Raw genomic sequence first — 12,315 nt, 5'->3', positions numbered from 1 at the left:
TTTCAACATGTGTTACATAATACACCCCTTTAATTTGAAAATATAAGGCCAAATCACTTGTATATGGTGCAATATAACCTTGGTGATGAATTATGCGTTACTGTTTAGCATTTAGGGTATTTGTATATGAATTGTGTGTTGCTGATTAAATTTTTTTAGAATAAATGACCATTTATATCCATAAAAGATGAAAATGCTGACATATGTACCCACGCTAGATCGAAACTAAACTTGTACCACGTAAGATGCCCTCCGTGTGACAAAAGTATCCTGTCTTTAAAGGGTTAGAGTGTCACGTAGGGTACTTTTGTCACACAGAAGGCATCTTGCATGGGTACAAGTTTAGTTTCGATTTAATATAAATACATATGTCAGTATTTTCATCTTTTATGGGTACAAATGATCATTTATTCATTTTTTTATATAATTGTAATAAACATTATTTTGTTATTGTGTTAAACTTTCTTTAAAAAAAATATTTAGATAAACGAGGCCTCCGGACTACCAGAAACAAATACCATAATTCTCTTAAATTATTAAAAGGCATAGGGGACGTTGACATGGATAAAATAACCTAATCCACAGCGAGCAGCCGAGGCTGTATTTTGGTAAACTTTTCTGCTTAAAGTCCAAAGTTTTCAGAGCCCGCAACACGAAACAATTAGCCTTTGAGTTTTGATGATAAAAGTATAGATAAATGCACGTTAAGAAATAATTCTTTCTGACCCAATAAAAAAAAAAAAGAAACGAAAAAGAATTCTTTCTTAGTACGTCTCATCCACTTAAAAGTAATAAAATTGCTACTTAAAGCTGCCAATTCCTTTTGGGAAAGTCATCCTGATCCACGATTATTCTCTAATTAGTAATTATTAATTTATTACAGGTTTTCCAGAATTATTAATTTGTAAATAAAGTTGGCTTAAATAAAATTAATGTAATAATAGCTTTATAAAGGTATTGACTGATGATTGATGAACACATAAAATTAAATAAATAAACGCTAGTACATGACAGACCCACTTATAGTGCGAAGGGTAAAAGTGGGGAAGAAAACAAAACATGAACTATAATTCTTTTCTGAAGAAAGTACTGTTAAAAAAGGAGGGAAAAAAAGAAAGGAAAAGGACTGTGGTCTAGGTAGGGTGTGGGGATGGGAAATGGGTGGTTGAAACTTGAGAGTTAGTAGCATCTGCCAAAGTCTAGGCAAATACGACGTCGTGTAGTGTAGTGACCCCGTCACTGACGCTTTATTTTCCTAGACTTCAGAAAATTCTTGTCGTTTTGTGTCGGAAGAAAACAAAGTCAGCTAAGCGGCGTCATTAGGGCTTGGAAACGGAGGTGGCGTCCTTGACGGCGTCGCCGTTAGCAGACTGCACCGTGAGGACAGACATGCCGGGAGAGGAGGGTCCATCAGTGGGGTTCATGATGGGGTTCCTGGGGTGACACGTGGCAGTGGCGGTGGAGATGGCGGTGGCTAGGGAGATTGGCATGAGGCAGAGGCCCTTACCCTGGAGGTACTGCATGGCGGAACCCATGTCCTCCTCCATGAGCTTAGCCACCTGTTGCTCCGTCATGGTGAGGCTGTCGTTGGAGGATGAAGCCCCTGCCGTTTGGTTGCCGTTGGTTTGGACGCAGTCACCGCCTCCCTGGCAACACAAGAAATGTAACACGTCACGGTGTTAGTTAAGGATAGACATGGAAGAAAGTAGGAGTGTGAGAGAGAAAGAGAAAAGGAATCTAAGAAAGTGGGCACGCGTGCTACTTTGTGATTGTCGTTTTGCAGTGATTGAGAATTTTAGAATTGATAGAAGCCAAATCCAACATAAAAAGAAAAAAAGTAGTAGGTAAAGACTAGAGAGAGAGACCAGAGTGAAACAACACTCATCATTCATCATTGTCCTCTCCCACAATATTTGCTGCTGTATTTCTGTTTTCCAAATTTTACTCATTCCTCCTTTTTATTTTTTATTTCTTAATTTAGAAAATAAATATCTCTCCCTCATTTTGTTGTCTTCCACGTTCTGTTTGGTTGGAAAAAAATGTGAATCAATAAATACGGATACCAATGAAACTCAGTATCATGTGTTTGTTGGCTCACTACTGGTATTAAAATTTCAGTATCTGTTTCTAAAATTTTACTAAAATTTTAGTATTTTAATATTTTTAAAAAGTGAAGACACAAAAGATTGAAATTTTGGAGATAAAAGATTAAAATTTTAATAATATTTTATATTTAAAATACTCTCATTTTAATTAATTGATTCTAACTTTATTTTTTATACAAATTAAATTAAAACTTCATTTTTATTTTAATCTTTATTTTTTATTTTACACTAAACACAATACTGAGATTTATAGTCTTTCAATTTCTGTCTCTCTTCTAAATACTACCTACCTAATATACTATTGACGAAATTCGGGGAAGGACAAAACGAAAATTCTCTATTGTTATCATTTCTAGGAAAGTATGGGATGAAAATAAAAAGAATCTCGTGTAATTAATTACCTCAGAGTTTATATCAGCAACAAGCGGAGCAACAGCAGCTGCACCTCCCAATCTGCTCATGCTAAGAACCTGTAATTCAATTCCGGTAATAAAAAGGACAATCAAAAGTGTGGCAACAAAAAAATTGTTTTGAGAAACTTGTCAAGTTATTTATCATATGATAACAATCTTAAGTGAAATTATTTTAATTTAAAATTGCATTATTCCAAATTTTATCTGAAATATTTAGCTCACCTTGACTTGGAGCTGTAGGAATTTCACATAGTCGATGATCTCATCTAGCATGGAGGCCTTGTCTGTCTGCCATTCCACAAATTAATAAACAAATCATGTAAACTCGAGTGAAAAGTAATATATGCAAGGTGATCATTATAGTGTCTAAAAAATAGTGTTTAACTTGACAAAAAATAATTAATAATTAATATTTAGTTTAAAAAGTATAAAAATAAATAATTTTTAAAATTTTAAAATTTATTATAAAAGATATATTAGACAAAAAGAGTCAAAAACTAAGCACTATAGAAATCTAGGGTGACATATGAGATTGAATATGACAGGAAAGTTGAGGAAGATAAAGACAAAAATAAAAAGAATGGTAAACCTAGATGTTTAGGAATTCAGATGCTCTCTTTTCGTTTTTTTTTTTTTAATATTAAAGTATAAAACGTGTTCTATTATGTTCATATGGGTTTACTAACTAATAAATAAATAAAAAGAAGGGTTTTCTTTATACACATTAGTACATGATGCAACAACGAACGAACAACTATTCAAAAACCAGTTGTTCACCGTCTCCATTGTGCTTTCCAATAAGCTTCGTATAAAAATTTCATGTTTCAAGTCACGCAGGAAAATATAAGATATAATTAATGGGAATGTGACTAACTATTAATAAATCAATAAAAGAAGACATAATTGAGAAAGAAATGCTTATCAGACTTATCAGAGAAATTCATAGGAGCTCGTAAATAAAGAAACGGAAGTAAAAGTAAATAGGAAGTTACTACCTTGTTGGCGTTGGGAACCAATTCCTGCAAGGCCTTCATTCTCTCCGCGATCCTTTCCCTTCGCAACTGCCATATCATACACACAAAATTTCAGAATCAGCTTCACAACAAAGACCGGTAAAAAAAAATGAAAAAAAAAAATTGCTGTTTGTGTTCGTTTCCCTGTTTTGCAAATTTTGTTAATAATAATAATAAGTGAGATTAAGGCGTTGCGGTTGACGTATTAGCGATAATAACACGAGGAAAATGACAGGTGAAATTATTGGTAGGTGTTCAATTAATTTCTGGAGATCCAAATTCCGAACGTATTTGAAGTGGAATGAATGAAGTCAAAGAGAGAAGATAGAGAAAGCGTACCCTCTCAGCGATGCTGTGTGGGTCCGTGGCTTGACCTCTCCTCGCCCTAACCCTCTGTTTCGGCTGACCCGGGTTCGGGTTCGGGTTCGGGTTCCCACCTTGGCTCGTTCCCTGCCCCTGCCCCTGCATCTGATTCGGATTTGAACTTGTCTGAACCTGAAATTCATAATAATTTTAAATCACAATCATATTCACAGTGAATAATAATAGCAACATGTTTTTTTTAATATATAATATTGAACCTGTGGATGCTGAAAATGGTGAGTCTGATTGGATGCTAGAGCAGCGCCCTGGAGAGATCCGGTGAAACCGTCGTACAGAGCTTGAACGGAACCGTCGGCAGAGGTCTGTCAATTGACCTCATATTCAGTTACAAAAAATGACTCAAAACTCGAATCAGAAACTGAAAACGAAAAAGACTAACTGGATTGGGAGATTTGAAGGAGGAGGAGGAGGCGTCGACGACGTCGTTTTGGGAAGAGTCAAACATGTGATGAAGGATGGCGGAATCAGCACCGGAGAGGCCTCTGGTCATGAGAAGCTGCTGTTGGAGCAAGAGAGCGGCGGCGGCGGCCTTGGAGGAGGAATTAGCGGTGATCTGGTGGTTACGGAACTTGGAAGCGAGAGTGGAAGGATCGTCGTAGTTAGGGAAAGCGACATTGTCGTTGTCAAGCCAGTAAGGCTTAGGGTTAGGAGGAGTATGGTCAAGGTTCCATGAAGGAGGTGGTGGAGGAGGGATAGTAGAAAGCATCTGCTTGATGAAATCGTCTTCTTGAGAAGTAGCAGGGTCCATTTGGATCTGCTGCTGATTGTTGAAGAGGGAGTTGAGGCTTTGCATTTCTCTGCTACAAGGTTGCATGATGATTCTTTTTCTTTTGCTTACTCACAGTGGCATAGCGGTTTGCGTTTTTTCTGGACCAACTTCTCTTCTCTTATTAAAGAGTTTAGAGTGAGACCAGGCTTTTACTGTCGTTCAACTCTACTAACTATTGGAACACCCAACACATATTTCATATTTCATTCTAATTAATTAAATTTTCTTTTTCCTTCTCAATTCCAATTCTCTTTTTTTCTTCCTCCTATCATGTCATGTCATTTTCACAAAACGCCAAAACAACCATAAAATCCTCTCCTCAGGTTGTCACAGCTGGATTACTCTACTTCACTTACGCGTCAACTCTCCTGCTATTTTCAAGTGTCCCACAATTTTATTATTATAATATTTTTTTAGCTATTCTTTTTTAATAATTAAGATTAATTTTATAATTGAGAATCAATAGCTAAAAATACTAAAATATTTAAAATTATGATACATTTGAAATAGTTTTCCCTTATAATTATAATAATTATATAAACTATTTTTATTTTTAATAGCAGCGTCCATTTTTATTGTAAGGTTATTATTATTAAGTGAGAAAACTGAAGAGAAAAAGACCAATTTAACTTGGGCTGGCTCAACGGTTGGAATGAGAACTAGCTTTTTAGTTTTTATTGAACCTTTTCTTGTGCCCCAATTTTCGCGAATCCTACAGGAAAAACTGAGTTTCAGTTCAGTGTTGGACAGTTAATAAATATCAAAAATATTTTTTTTATATATATTAAAATCAATCAGTAAAATTAGTTTTTTTTTATTTGTATATATATATATATATATATATAATTTAATTAATTTATTTATTTTTAATAAAGATAAGAAAACTCAAATTTAGAATCTTTTAAGTAAGTATGGAAAGATGATGTCATTTGAGTTATAATTCATTAGTATATTGATGACTGATTTTATTAGTTAATTTTAGGTACATGTAATAGTTGATATATATATATCCGTTAAGTGGATGTACAGTCACAAAAATTCACATATTGCATCTCTTAGCCCTTAATCTGCATGTAAATTAAACATATAGTTTTAGGCAGGGGTGTTACGAGTCATAGAGTTTATTCCCTTAATTAATAATTGAATCACTTGACAGTTCACATGGTTAATTAAAGATCCTATGGTTCTATCTATTTTTACTTGTGTCAAGATCGAAGCTTAGAAAGCGACAAAGTTAACATACCCATTTCAGCATATGTTACATCATTGGTCTTATAATTGGATCCCATACTATATGCTGAATCAATCAAATGTACCCCCTTTAGTACCGTCTCAAAGCGTTGCTCATTGATCTTATTCCTATCATACACATTATAATCGATCAAGAAGAATAAAAAAAAAAGAACCAGAGCTCTGACCTCATTGATTATATTCTTTCTTCTTTTGTGATTGACTAGTGCAAAAGACATGTTGGCATCGTTAAACGATAGGACGTTGATTAAACCAATGTTCAATGGAATGAAATCTTCATAAATATTCGTGACACAATAGAGAACATCAAATCTTAATTACAGAACGTTAAATTGGTTCCTTTATGTTAAGAAGAATTAGGGGGGTTGAAATTCTGGCTAAAAAATTAGAATAGACAAAAAAATCTTTACTTATGTCTTGGCAATAATTTGTTGGTATATGTCCTTGTCTTGTAGCAATCACGTCTTCCTCTTTACACCTCAATTCCCACTTACTATCAATTTGAAATGATTTGGGAAACTTTTCGATATTTACCACCTTTGATTTTAATCATTCAAACTAGTTACGCTTTAATTTCCTTTCTTGTTAAGAGTATGGATCAATTTTTTCATAATTAAAGATAAAACTGAAATGAGGAAGGATAGGTAACCAATGGAATATCTGTACAATGTGTACAATAAAGGTTTAGAGATGTTCGATTCAGTATTAGAGATATAACCATTAGTGTTACCTTTTTCTGTTAGTTTAAACTTTTGGAATGAGTGGTTTTATGACATAGTATCAGAGTTCTAGATCCGAACCCCAAAATCAGCTTAAGCTTTTGGGATGAGTGATTTCACGACATGAGATGTTTCTTATTCCTAGTACCCAGATGGTTATTTTGGATAGTATGGGTGATTTTCATTTTTTAACTCATAGCCTATTGTACACATTGTACAAATATTCCATTAGCTCCCTGGCGAAATTCAACTGAAATATATGATACTCGTTTCACTGAATTTAACCAAAAGAGAATCACATTAAGCTAACTCTTATTGACAAGGCACTAGATAAATGTTACCATGGATTCTAAATAATAATAGTACAATAATAGTAGACACAAGTGACGCAGTGGTCGTTATTATCTATCTGGTTTCAATAATTCCAGCTGCTGCTAAAGAAAATGCAATGGTGAACAAATGCATGCTGTTTGCATTGTAATCTTAATTACCATCACTGTAAATGGTTTTTGCCATACCATGCATATATGTGTAACTTAACTATACTAATTCTAGCCCATGGTATAAGAAGGGCTTGGTAAGTTTATGACAGTCGTTTTGATCTTAGTCATCATGTTTATGCTGTTGGTAATTCCTTGTGATCCAATTCCACTGTCCTTTATACCCTGCAAGTTATTAACCCTTTTGTTAGTCAATATTACATACACATGTTTGCATTATGCGTGTATTGTTTATTAGAAATATAACTATTTATGTGTCTCTTTCTATCTATTTAAACTAACATTTTAAAAATATAACCATTTATATGCCTCCGCAGAAGTGTTTACCTGGAAAGGAAAATGATCAGGTCCTCGAGCCGGAGCAGAATTGATTTGAACTGTTCCAGTTTCCATTGCATCACCGATCATTATTGCTTTGTTGATATCTTTTGTAAAGACACATCCCTACATACACAAGTTGATTGTAAGATTACATAATAAGAAGAAAGTGAAGAAAATTTCATGGCCTAAGCTGTTCAAGCTGTGATGCTGATAGTTTGATGAATCAGAAGAGATTAAAAGAGGGAAAAAACAAGTTCTTCTCAATTTGAAAAGAATGAAAAATCTCATAAAAAATTATTGGTGAAATTATTACACCTTATATATTATGTACTCTTTATGTATTCTTACTAGAAAGAATTACAACAAGTAAGCCTACATCTACTATTAATAAAAAAAATAATCCAGATAATAGAAAGAAAAGCAATGTTGAATGAAGTTGTTTGTTTGTGTACCTGAAGTCCAAAGTTGCTGGCATTGCAGTGATGGATTCCTTCTTCAATGGAATTGATCCTAATGAGAGGCAAAACAGGACCAAATGGCTCTTCCCATGCAATTCTCATATCAGGCCTAACATTGTCAAGAAGCAAAGGCCAAATCAGATTCCCTTCTCTTTTGTATTCTTGGCAGAATGTTGCTCCTTTCTCCTTTGCATCCATGACTAGTCCTTCGATGAAATTCGCCGACGATTCCGACACAACTGGAGTAATATCACAGTCATTCTCAGGTGCTCCAACACTTAGTTTTGCCACCTTAGCTTTCACTTTCTCTACCAATGCATCTGCCACTGATTCCATTACCAGGACTACCTTTACAGCAGTGCACCTCTGTCCACTTTCATTCACAAGAACAAATAAATTATTGAATCAACTACCTTCAGAAGCTCATAAAGAAGTTTAAAATTCAAAACTCTGTTAGTTTGTTTTGTTTTTGTGTATATATATAGTTAGTCATTCTTCTCTCTCAATTTTATTATAAATAATAGATCAAGTTAGCAGCCATTCAATGATTCAAGAAAATTACTAGTTCAGATATATATATATATATATATATATGCATGCAATTCACCTGTATGAAAAACCTCCTTTAATAATGTTTCCAGCTACCAAATCAAGATCAGCATCCTCAAGTACAATGCATGCATCTTTTCCTCCCAACTCCATTTGCAGAGGAATCATCCCTGCCTTCTTTGAAATTGCAATGCCGGTGTCTCCACCAGTGAAGCTATTCTCACACACACACCAAGAAAGTAAAAGTCAATTTTTTTTTTATTTAATGGCAGCATGATTCATATCAGAATTCACAAGGGAACAAATTAAACTCTCACTCACCTTATGCAGTTCACACCTGGATGCATTGTAAGGAAGTCACCGATCTCCGAGCCTTTGCCGGTAACACAGTTGATTAGGCCTTTGGGAAAACCAGCCAAGTGAAAGCAATGAACCATGTGAAGAGCAGAAACAGCCCCCTGGAAAAAGAATCAAGTGTTGCACTTTCTTTCAATGGCATGAACTATGAGAATATGTGAATGGAGGATATGATTGATTACCTGAGTTGGAGGCTTGAGCACAATGGAGTTTCCAGCAATAAGAGCAGGAGCAATTTTTGAGACAGCAAGGTTGACAGGATAGTTAAAAGGTGGAATGGCCAAAATCACTCCTAGTGGAATCTGAAATTCAGTTTGCATTGGACCTTCCTTAGTTATTGACATGTTGAATGTATTCAATATTATGAAAATGTGTCTGATGTTGTTTCATGAACTATGTTGTCTTATTTCATTGACTTTGAATGTTATTATGACAAGTAGAGTAACTCTGATGTATAAATTTTATAAATGAAAAGGTTCATAAGAATATGATTCTGCAATACTTTGTGATCAGCTGCCCTTTTATTTTTTTGTTAAAAAAAGTTATTTCTTAAATTTAGACCAAGAAGCCTTTAATTAAATAAATGAAGATAGAATCTTAAAGAAAGTCACATATGGAACAAGTGGTGGAAAATAGACAAAAGACAAGTGAAAAAGAAATCAGACATCTGATCCAATAAGTTGTAGAAGATGGTGGTAAATGTCATCCTGTAACAGAATAACAGACACCATGGTTTTTTATCTAAAATCAGCAATACAACAATGTTCATTTTTTCTTCCTTTATCTCTAAGTATCTTTTCCAAGAGTATGTATAAGAAACAAGGAAAACAGTTGGTACTGTTATACATAATATGTTTCCAAACCAGTAATATAAGAATTGTAAAATTGTGACTTGTAAGTAAAATAGTAAAAACAAATGATTACTGATAACCAAAAAGGAACATAAGTAGTGAAAATGAAACCTTGGATGTGAGGCAATACTTGGTCCTTTCATTTCCAGGGAAGCTATCTGATACCAAAAATTTTCCTTCTCCTAGAATTCTAACCCCTTCTTCAGCACAGTAAGAAACAAGATCACCAGATCTTACAACCTTCAAGGACAAAATTAAAAACAATGTTAACTTGATATATCAATTATTCTTTATTGTAATTCTAATATGCATAATATATAAGCACCTCAGTGACAGCATCTTTGGCTGGCTTTGCTATCTCTTTCACTAGGCTCTCTGCAATTGGAGCTTTGTGTTCCTTGAGGATTGCTGCTGCCTTGTGGAGAAGCTCGGCACGCTTCCATAGCGGAGTCTTCGCCCATAACTTTTGTGCAGATTTTGCAGAATCCATCACCTTATTAACCTCTTCTTGTGAACAAGCTGCATCAACCAACCAACATTATTCTTAGACCCTATAATATGCCTAATCTAATTCATGCAGTAAACTAGTATGTATATAAGTTAACAATAATGGTATTCACAAAGGACTTAAAATGCAAGAGAAATCAGTTGATATGTGATAACAATAAACAATTAAACATGTTTAACTTTAATAGATGTTGAATTACCTTGAACTTTGTATTGAGTCTTTCTGGTAGTGGGGTTGATGATAGCAACACTCTTGCCAGAAGAAGATTTCTTCCACTCTCCATCTGCATAGTACTTGAACACTTCTCCATCCAAAATCTCTGCAAAAACTCCATTCCCAGCCATGTTAGTAGGATTTAAGAGAAACTAAATGGCTTCTGCTTAGGACTTAGAAGCACTTTAACTTTTGTCCTTTTACACAGCAAGCTGTATATGCATGTATATACTATCTATATAGAATGCAGAGAGAGTAGGAACAAGTAGAGGTGAATTTGAAGGTTAGGAGAAGTGTCTGGTGTAGTTTGGTTTGGTTATTTGGGTAATGGTTTGGTGATTGAGGAAATGAGCTATGAGAGTGTAAATATATATATATATATATATATAAAGAGAAGGTGAACCACGCATTATTCTGTTTCACAAGTTTGTGACTCAGAACAATCCTCATTTTGTTAGGTGGCTCTTACATTGCCATCTCACCTCTAATTTATCTCAATCACTTTCTTCTATCTTCAAACTTTCTATTACATAAGGTAAATTAGAGAAATATGAGTATATATTGATCAAGAAAATAGTAATTATAAAAGGTGAAAACTCAAGTGAAGTCAACTTCACGTAAAGTTGACAGAGCTGTTAGATGAAAATTTAGTCAAATCAGTCAAATCATCTAACGACTCTCAGGTATCAACTTCACGTGAAGTTAACTGTATTTGAGTTTCCACCTTATAAAAAGTATAAAGTATAATAAAAAATTTCTCAAACAGAATATGCCATATTAGTTATTGGCATGTATATATCATAAGAAGAACTTATTAGTTGATTTATTTAAGTCAATAAGAGATATCTCCTCTACTAAGAGTGTGTTTGTGTGGCAGAAATTAAAGAATCTGTTAGTAGTGGCTTATTCCTTAAAATCTAATCCATGCAGGAAAGTTTGAGTATGAGGTATAAATAATCAAATAACTTACACATAAAGTAATGAGGAGTGTGTTAAGTAATAATTCGGCTATAATCAAATAACATTATAACAATAAGAAGATACTGACAAGTTGAGACAAAACTGTATTTGCTTGTGTGGTTGATAAATTTGAATTATTATTTTTCTCTTTCTAATTTCTGATTACTTTATGTGGTGCTAATTAAACAGAACGGTACAGGAGCTACACGTTTGTCAAAATGAAACAAGTTAGTCTTGAATATTATCGAAAAATGTCTCTATCAATTTATCATTCTGACAAAGGAATGGTGGGGTGGGATTCTCGTCCTTATTTCAAGATATAAAGATATTCTTAATTTTATGAATTTAATTTTTATGTACAGCATATAAATTTTTTAATAAAAATAAGTAATTTTTTAAATTTATTATTAAAACAATTATCTAAATACATAAATCTAATTGAATAGTAGTATAAAATTTTTTATATTGTTAACGTGTTAAAATTAAATTCTAATTTTAAATACTATTAACAAACACAATTTAATGTAGTCACCAAAAAAAAAGGCAATTACTCAAATGAAGATGGCAAAAACATCTTTTTATGAAGATGTTTTGTTAAAAAGTGTGATTTATTTATTTAGCCACACTTTAAACAAAGACAACACTTTTATAAATATTAAAATCTAACCATTCAATCTATCATCCAAAGGTCAAAAGAGAATATTTTCACATAAAGACAATTATAAAGTCTTCGTTATAGTATCCACAAAAAAAACACACAATTCAATGTGCATTACATTATACTAAGTACTAACAATATGGCCTAACTAAAGGAAAAAGAATGTATCACAGTATCACCTGAACCTAATGTTTGGTTTGCATCAAGATTGCATTTTGTGAAACAATAAAGGGGCCAAAACCGAATCAATGAAAATGGTAGAAAGACGAATGTTTTAATTTTGTGA

The 12,315-nt window shown here is 33.5% G+C and overlaps 2 protein-coding genes across 2 annotated transcripts; both read right to left on the bottom strand.

Moving 5' to 3' along the window:
• Positions 1 to 968: 968 nt before the first annotated feature.
• Positions 969 to 5,057, bottom strand: LOC112723418 (bHLH transcription factor RHL1). The gene is made up of 7 exons (XM_025774798.3): positions 4,295 to 5,057; positions 4,113 to 4,217; positions 3,871 to 4,026; positions 3,514 to 3,579; positions 2,741 to 2,806; positions 2,507 to 2,575; positions 969 to 1,646 (listed from the first exon to the last, which is right to left on the bottom strand). Exons 1-7 carry the CDS (start codon positions 4,727 to 4,729, stop codon positions 1,320 to 1,322), a joined length of 1,224 nt encoding a protein of 407 aa, XP_025630583.1. The 5' UTR covers positions 4,730 to 5,057; the 3' UTR covers positions 969 to 1,319.
• A 1,876-nt stretch (positions 5,058 to 6,933) lies between these two features.
• Positions 6,934 to 11,335, bottom strand: LOC112723417 (NADP-dependent glyceraldehyde-3-phosphate dehydrogenase). Its single transcript, XM_025774797.3, has 9 exons — positions 10,398 to 11,335; positions 10,016 to 10,209; positions 9,802 to 9,930; positions 9,022 to 9,141; positions 8,804 to 8,940; positions 8,541 to 8,696; positions 7,928 to 8,306; positions 7,482 to 7,598; positions 6,934 to 7,319 (listed from the first exon to the last, which is right to left on the bottom strand). Exons 1-9 carry the CDS (start codon positions 10,540 to 10,542, stop codon positions 7,206 to 7,208), a joined length of 1,491 nt encoding a protein of 496 aa, XP_025630582.1. The 5' UTR covers positions 10,543 to 11,335; the 3' UTR covers positions 6,934 to 7,205.
• Positions 11,336 to 12,315: the final 980 nt, after the last annotated feature.

This window comes from Arachis hypogaea, chromosome 11, assembly GCF_003086295.3.
Source record: "Arachis hypogaea cultivar Tifrunner chromosome 11, arahy.Tifrunner.gnm2.J5K5, whole genome shotgun sequence".
NCBI classification, from domain to species: Eukaryota; Viridiplantae; Streptophyta; class Magnoliopsida; order Fabales; family Fabaceae; genus Arachis; species Arachis hypogaea.
Note: the sequence above shows the minus strand (reverse complement) of the source record. Positions and strands in the feature narration are given on the sequence as shown.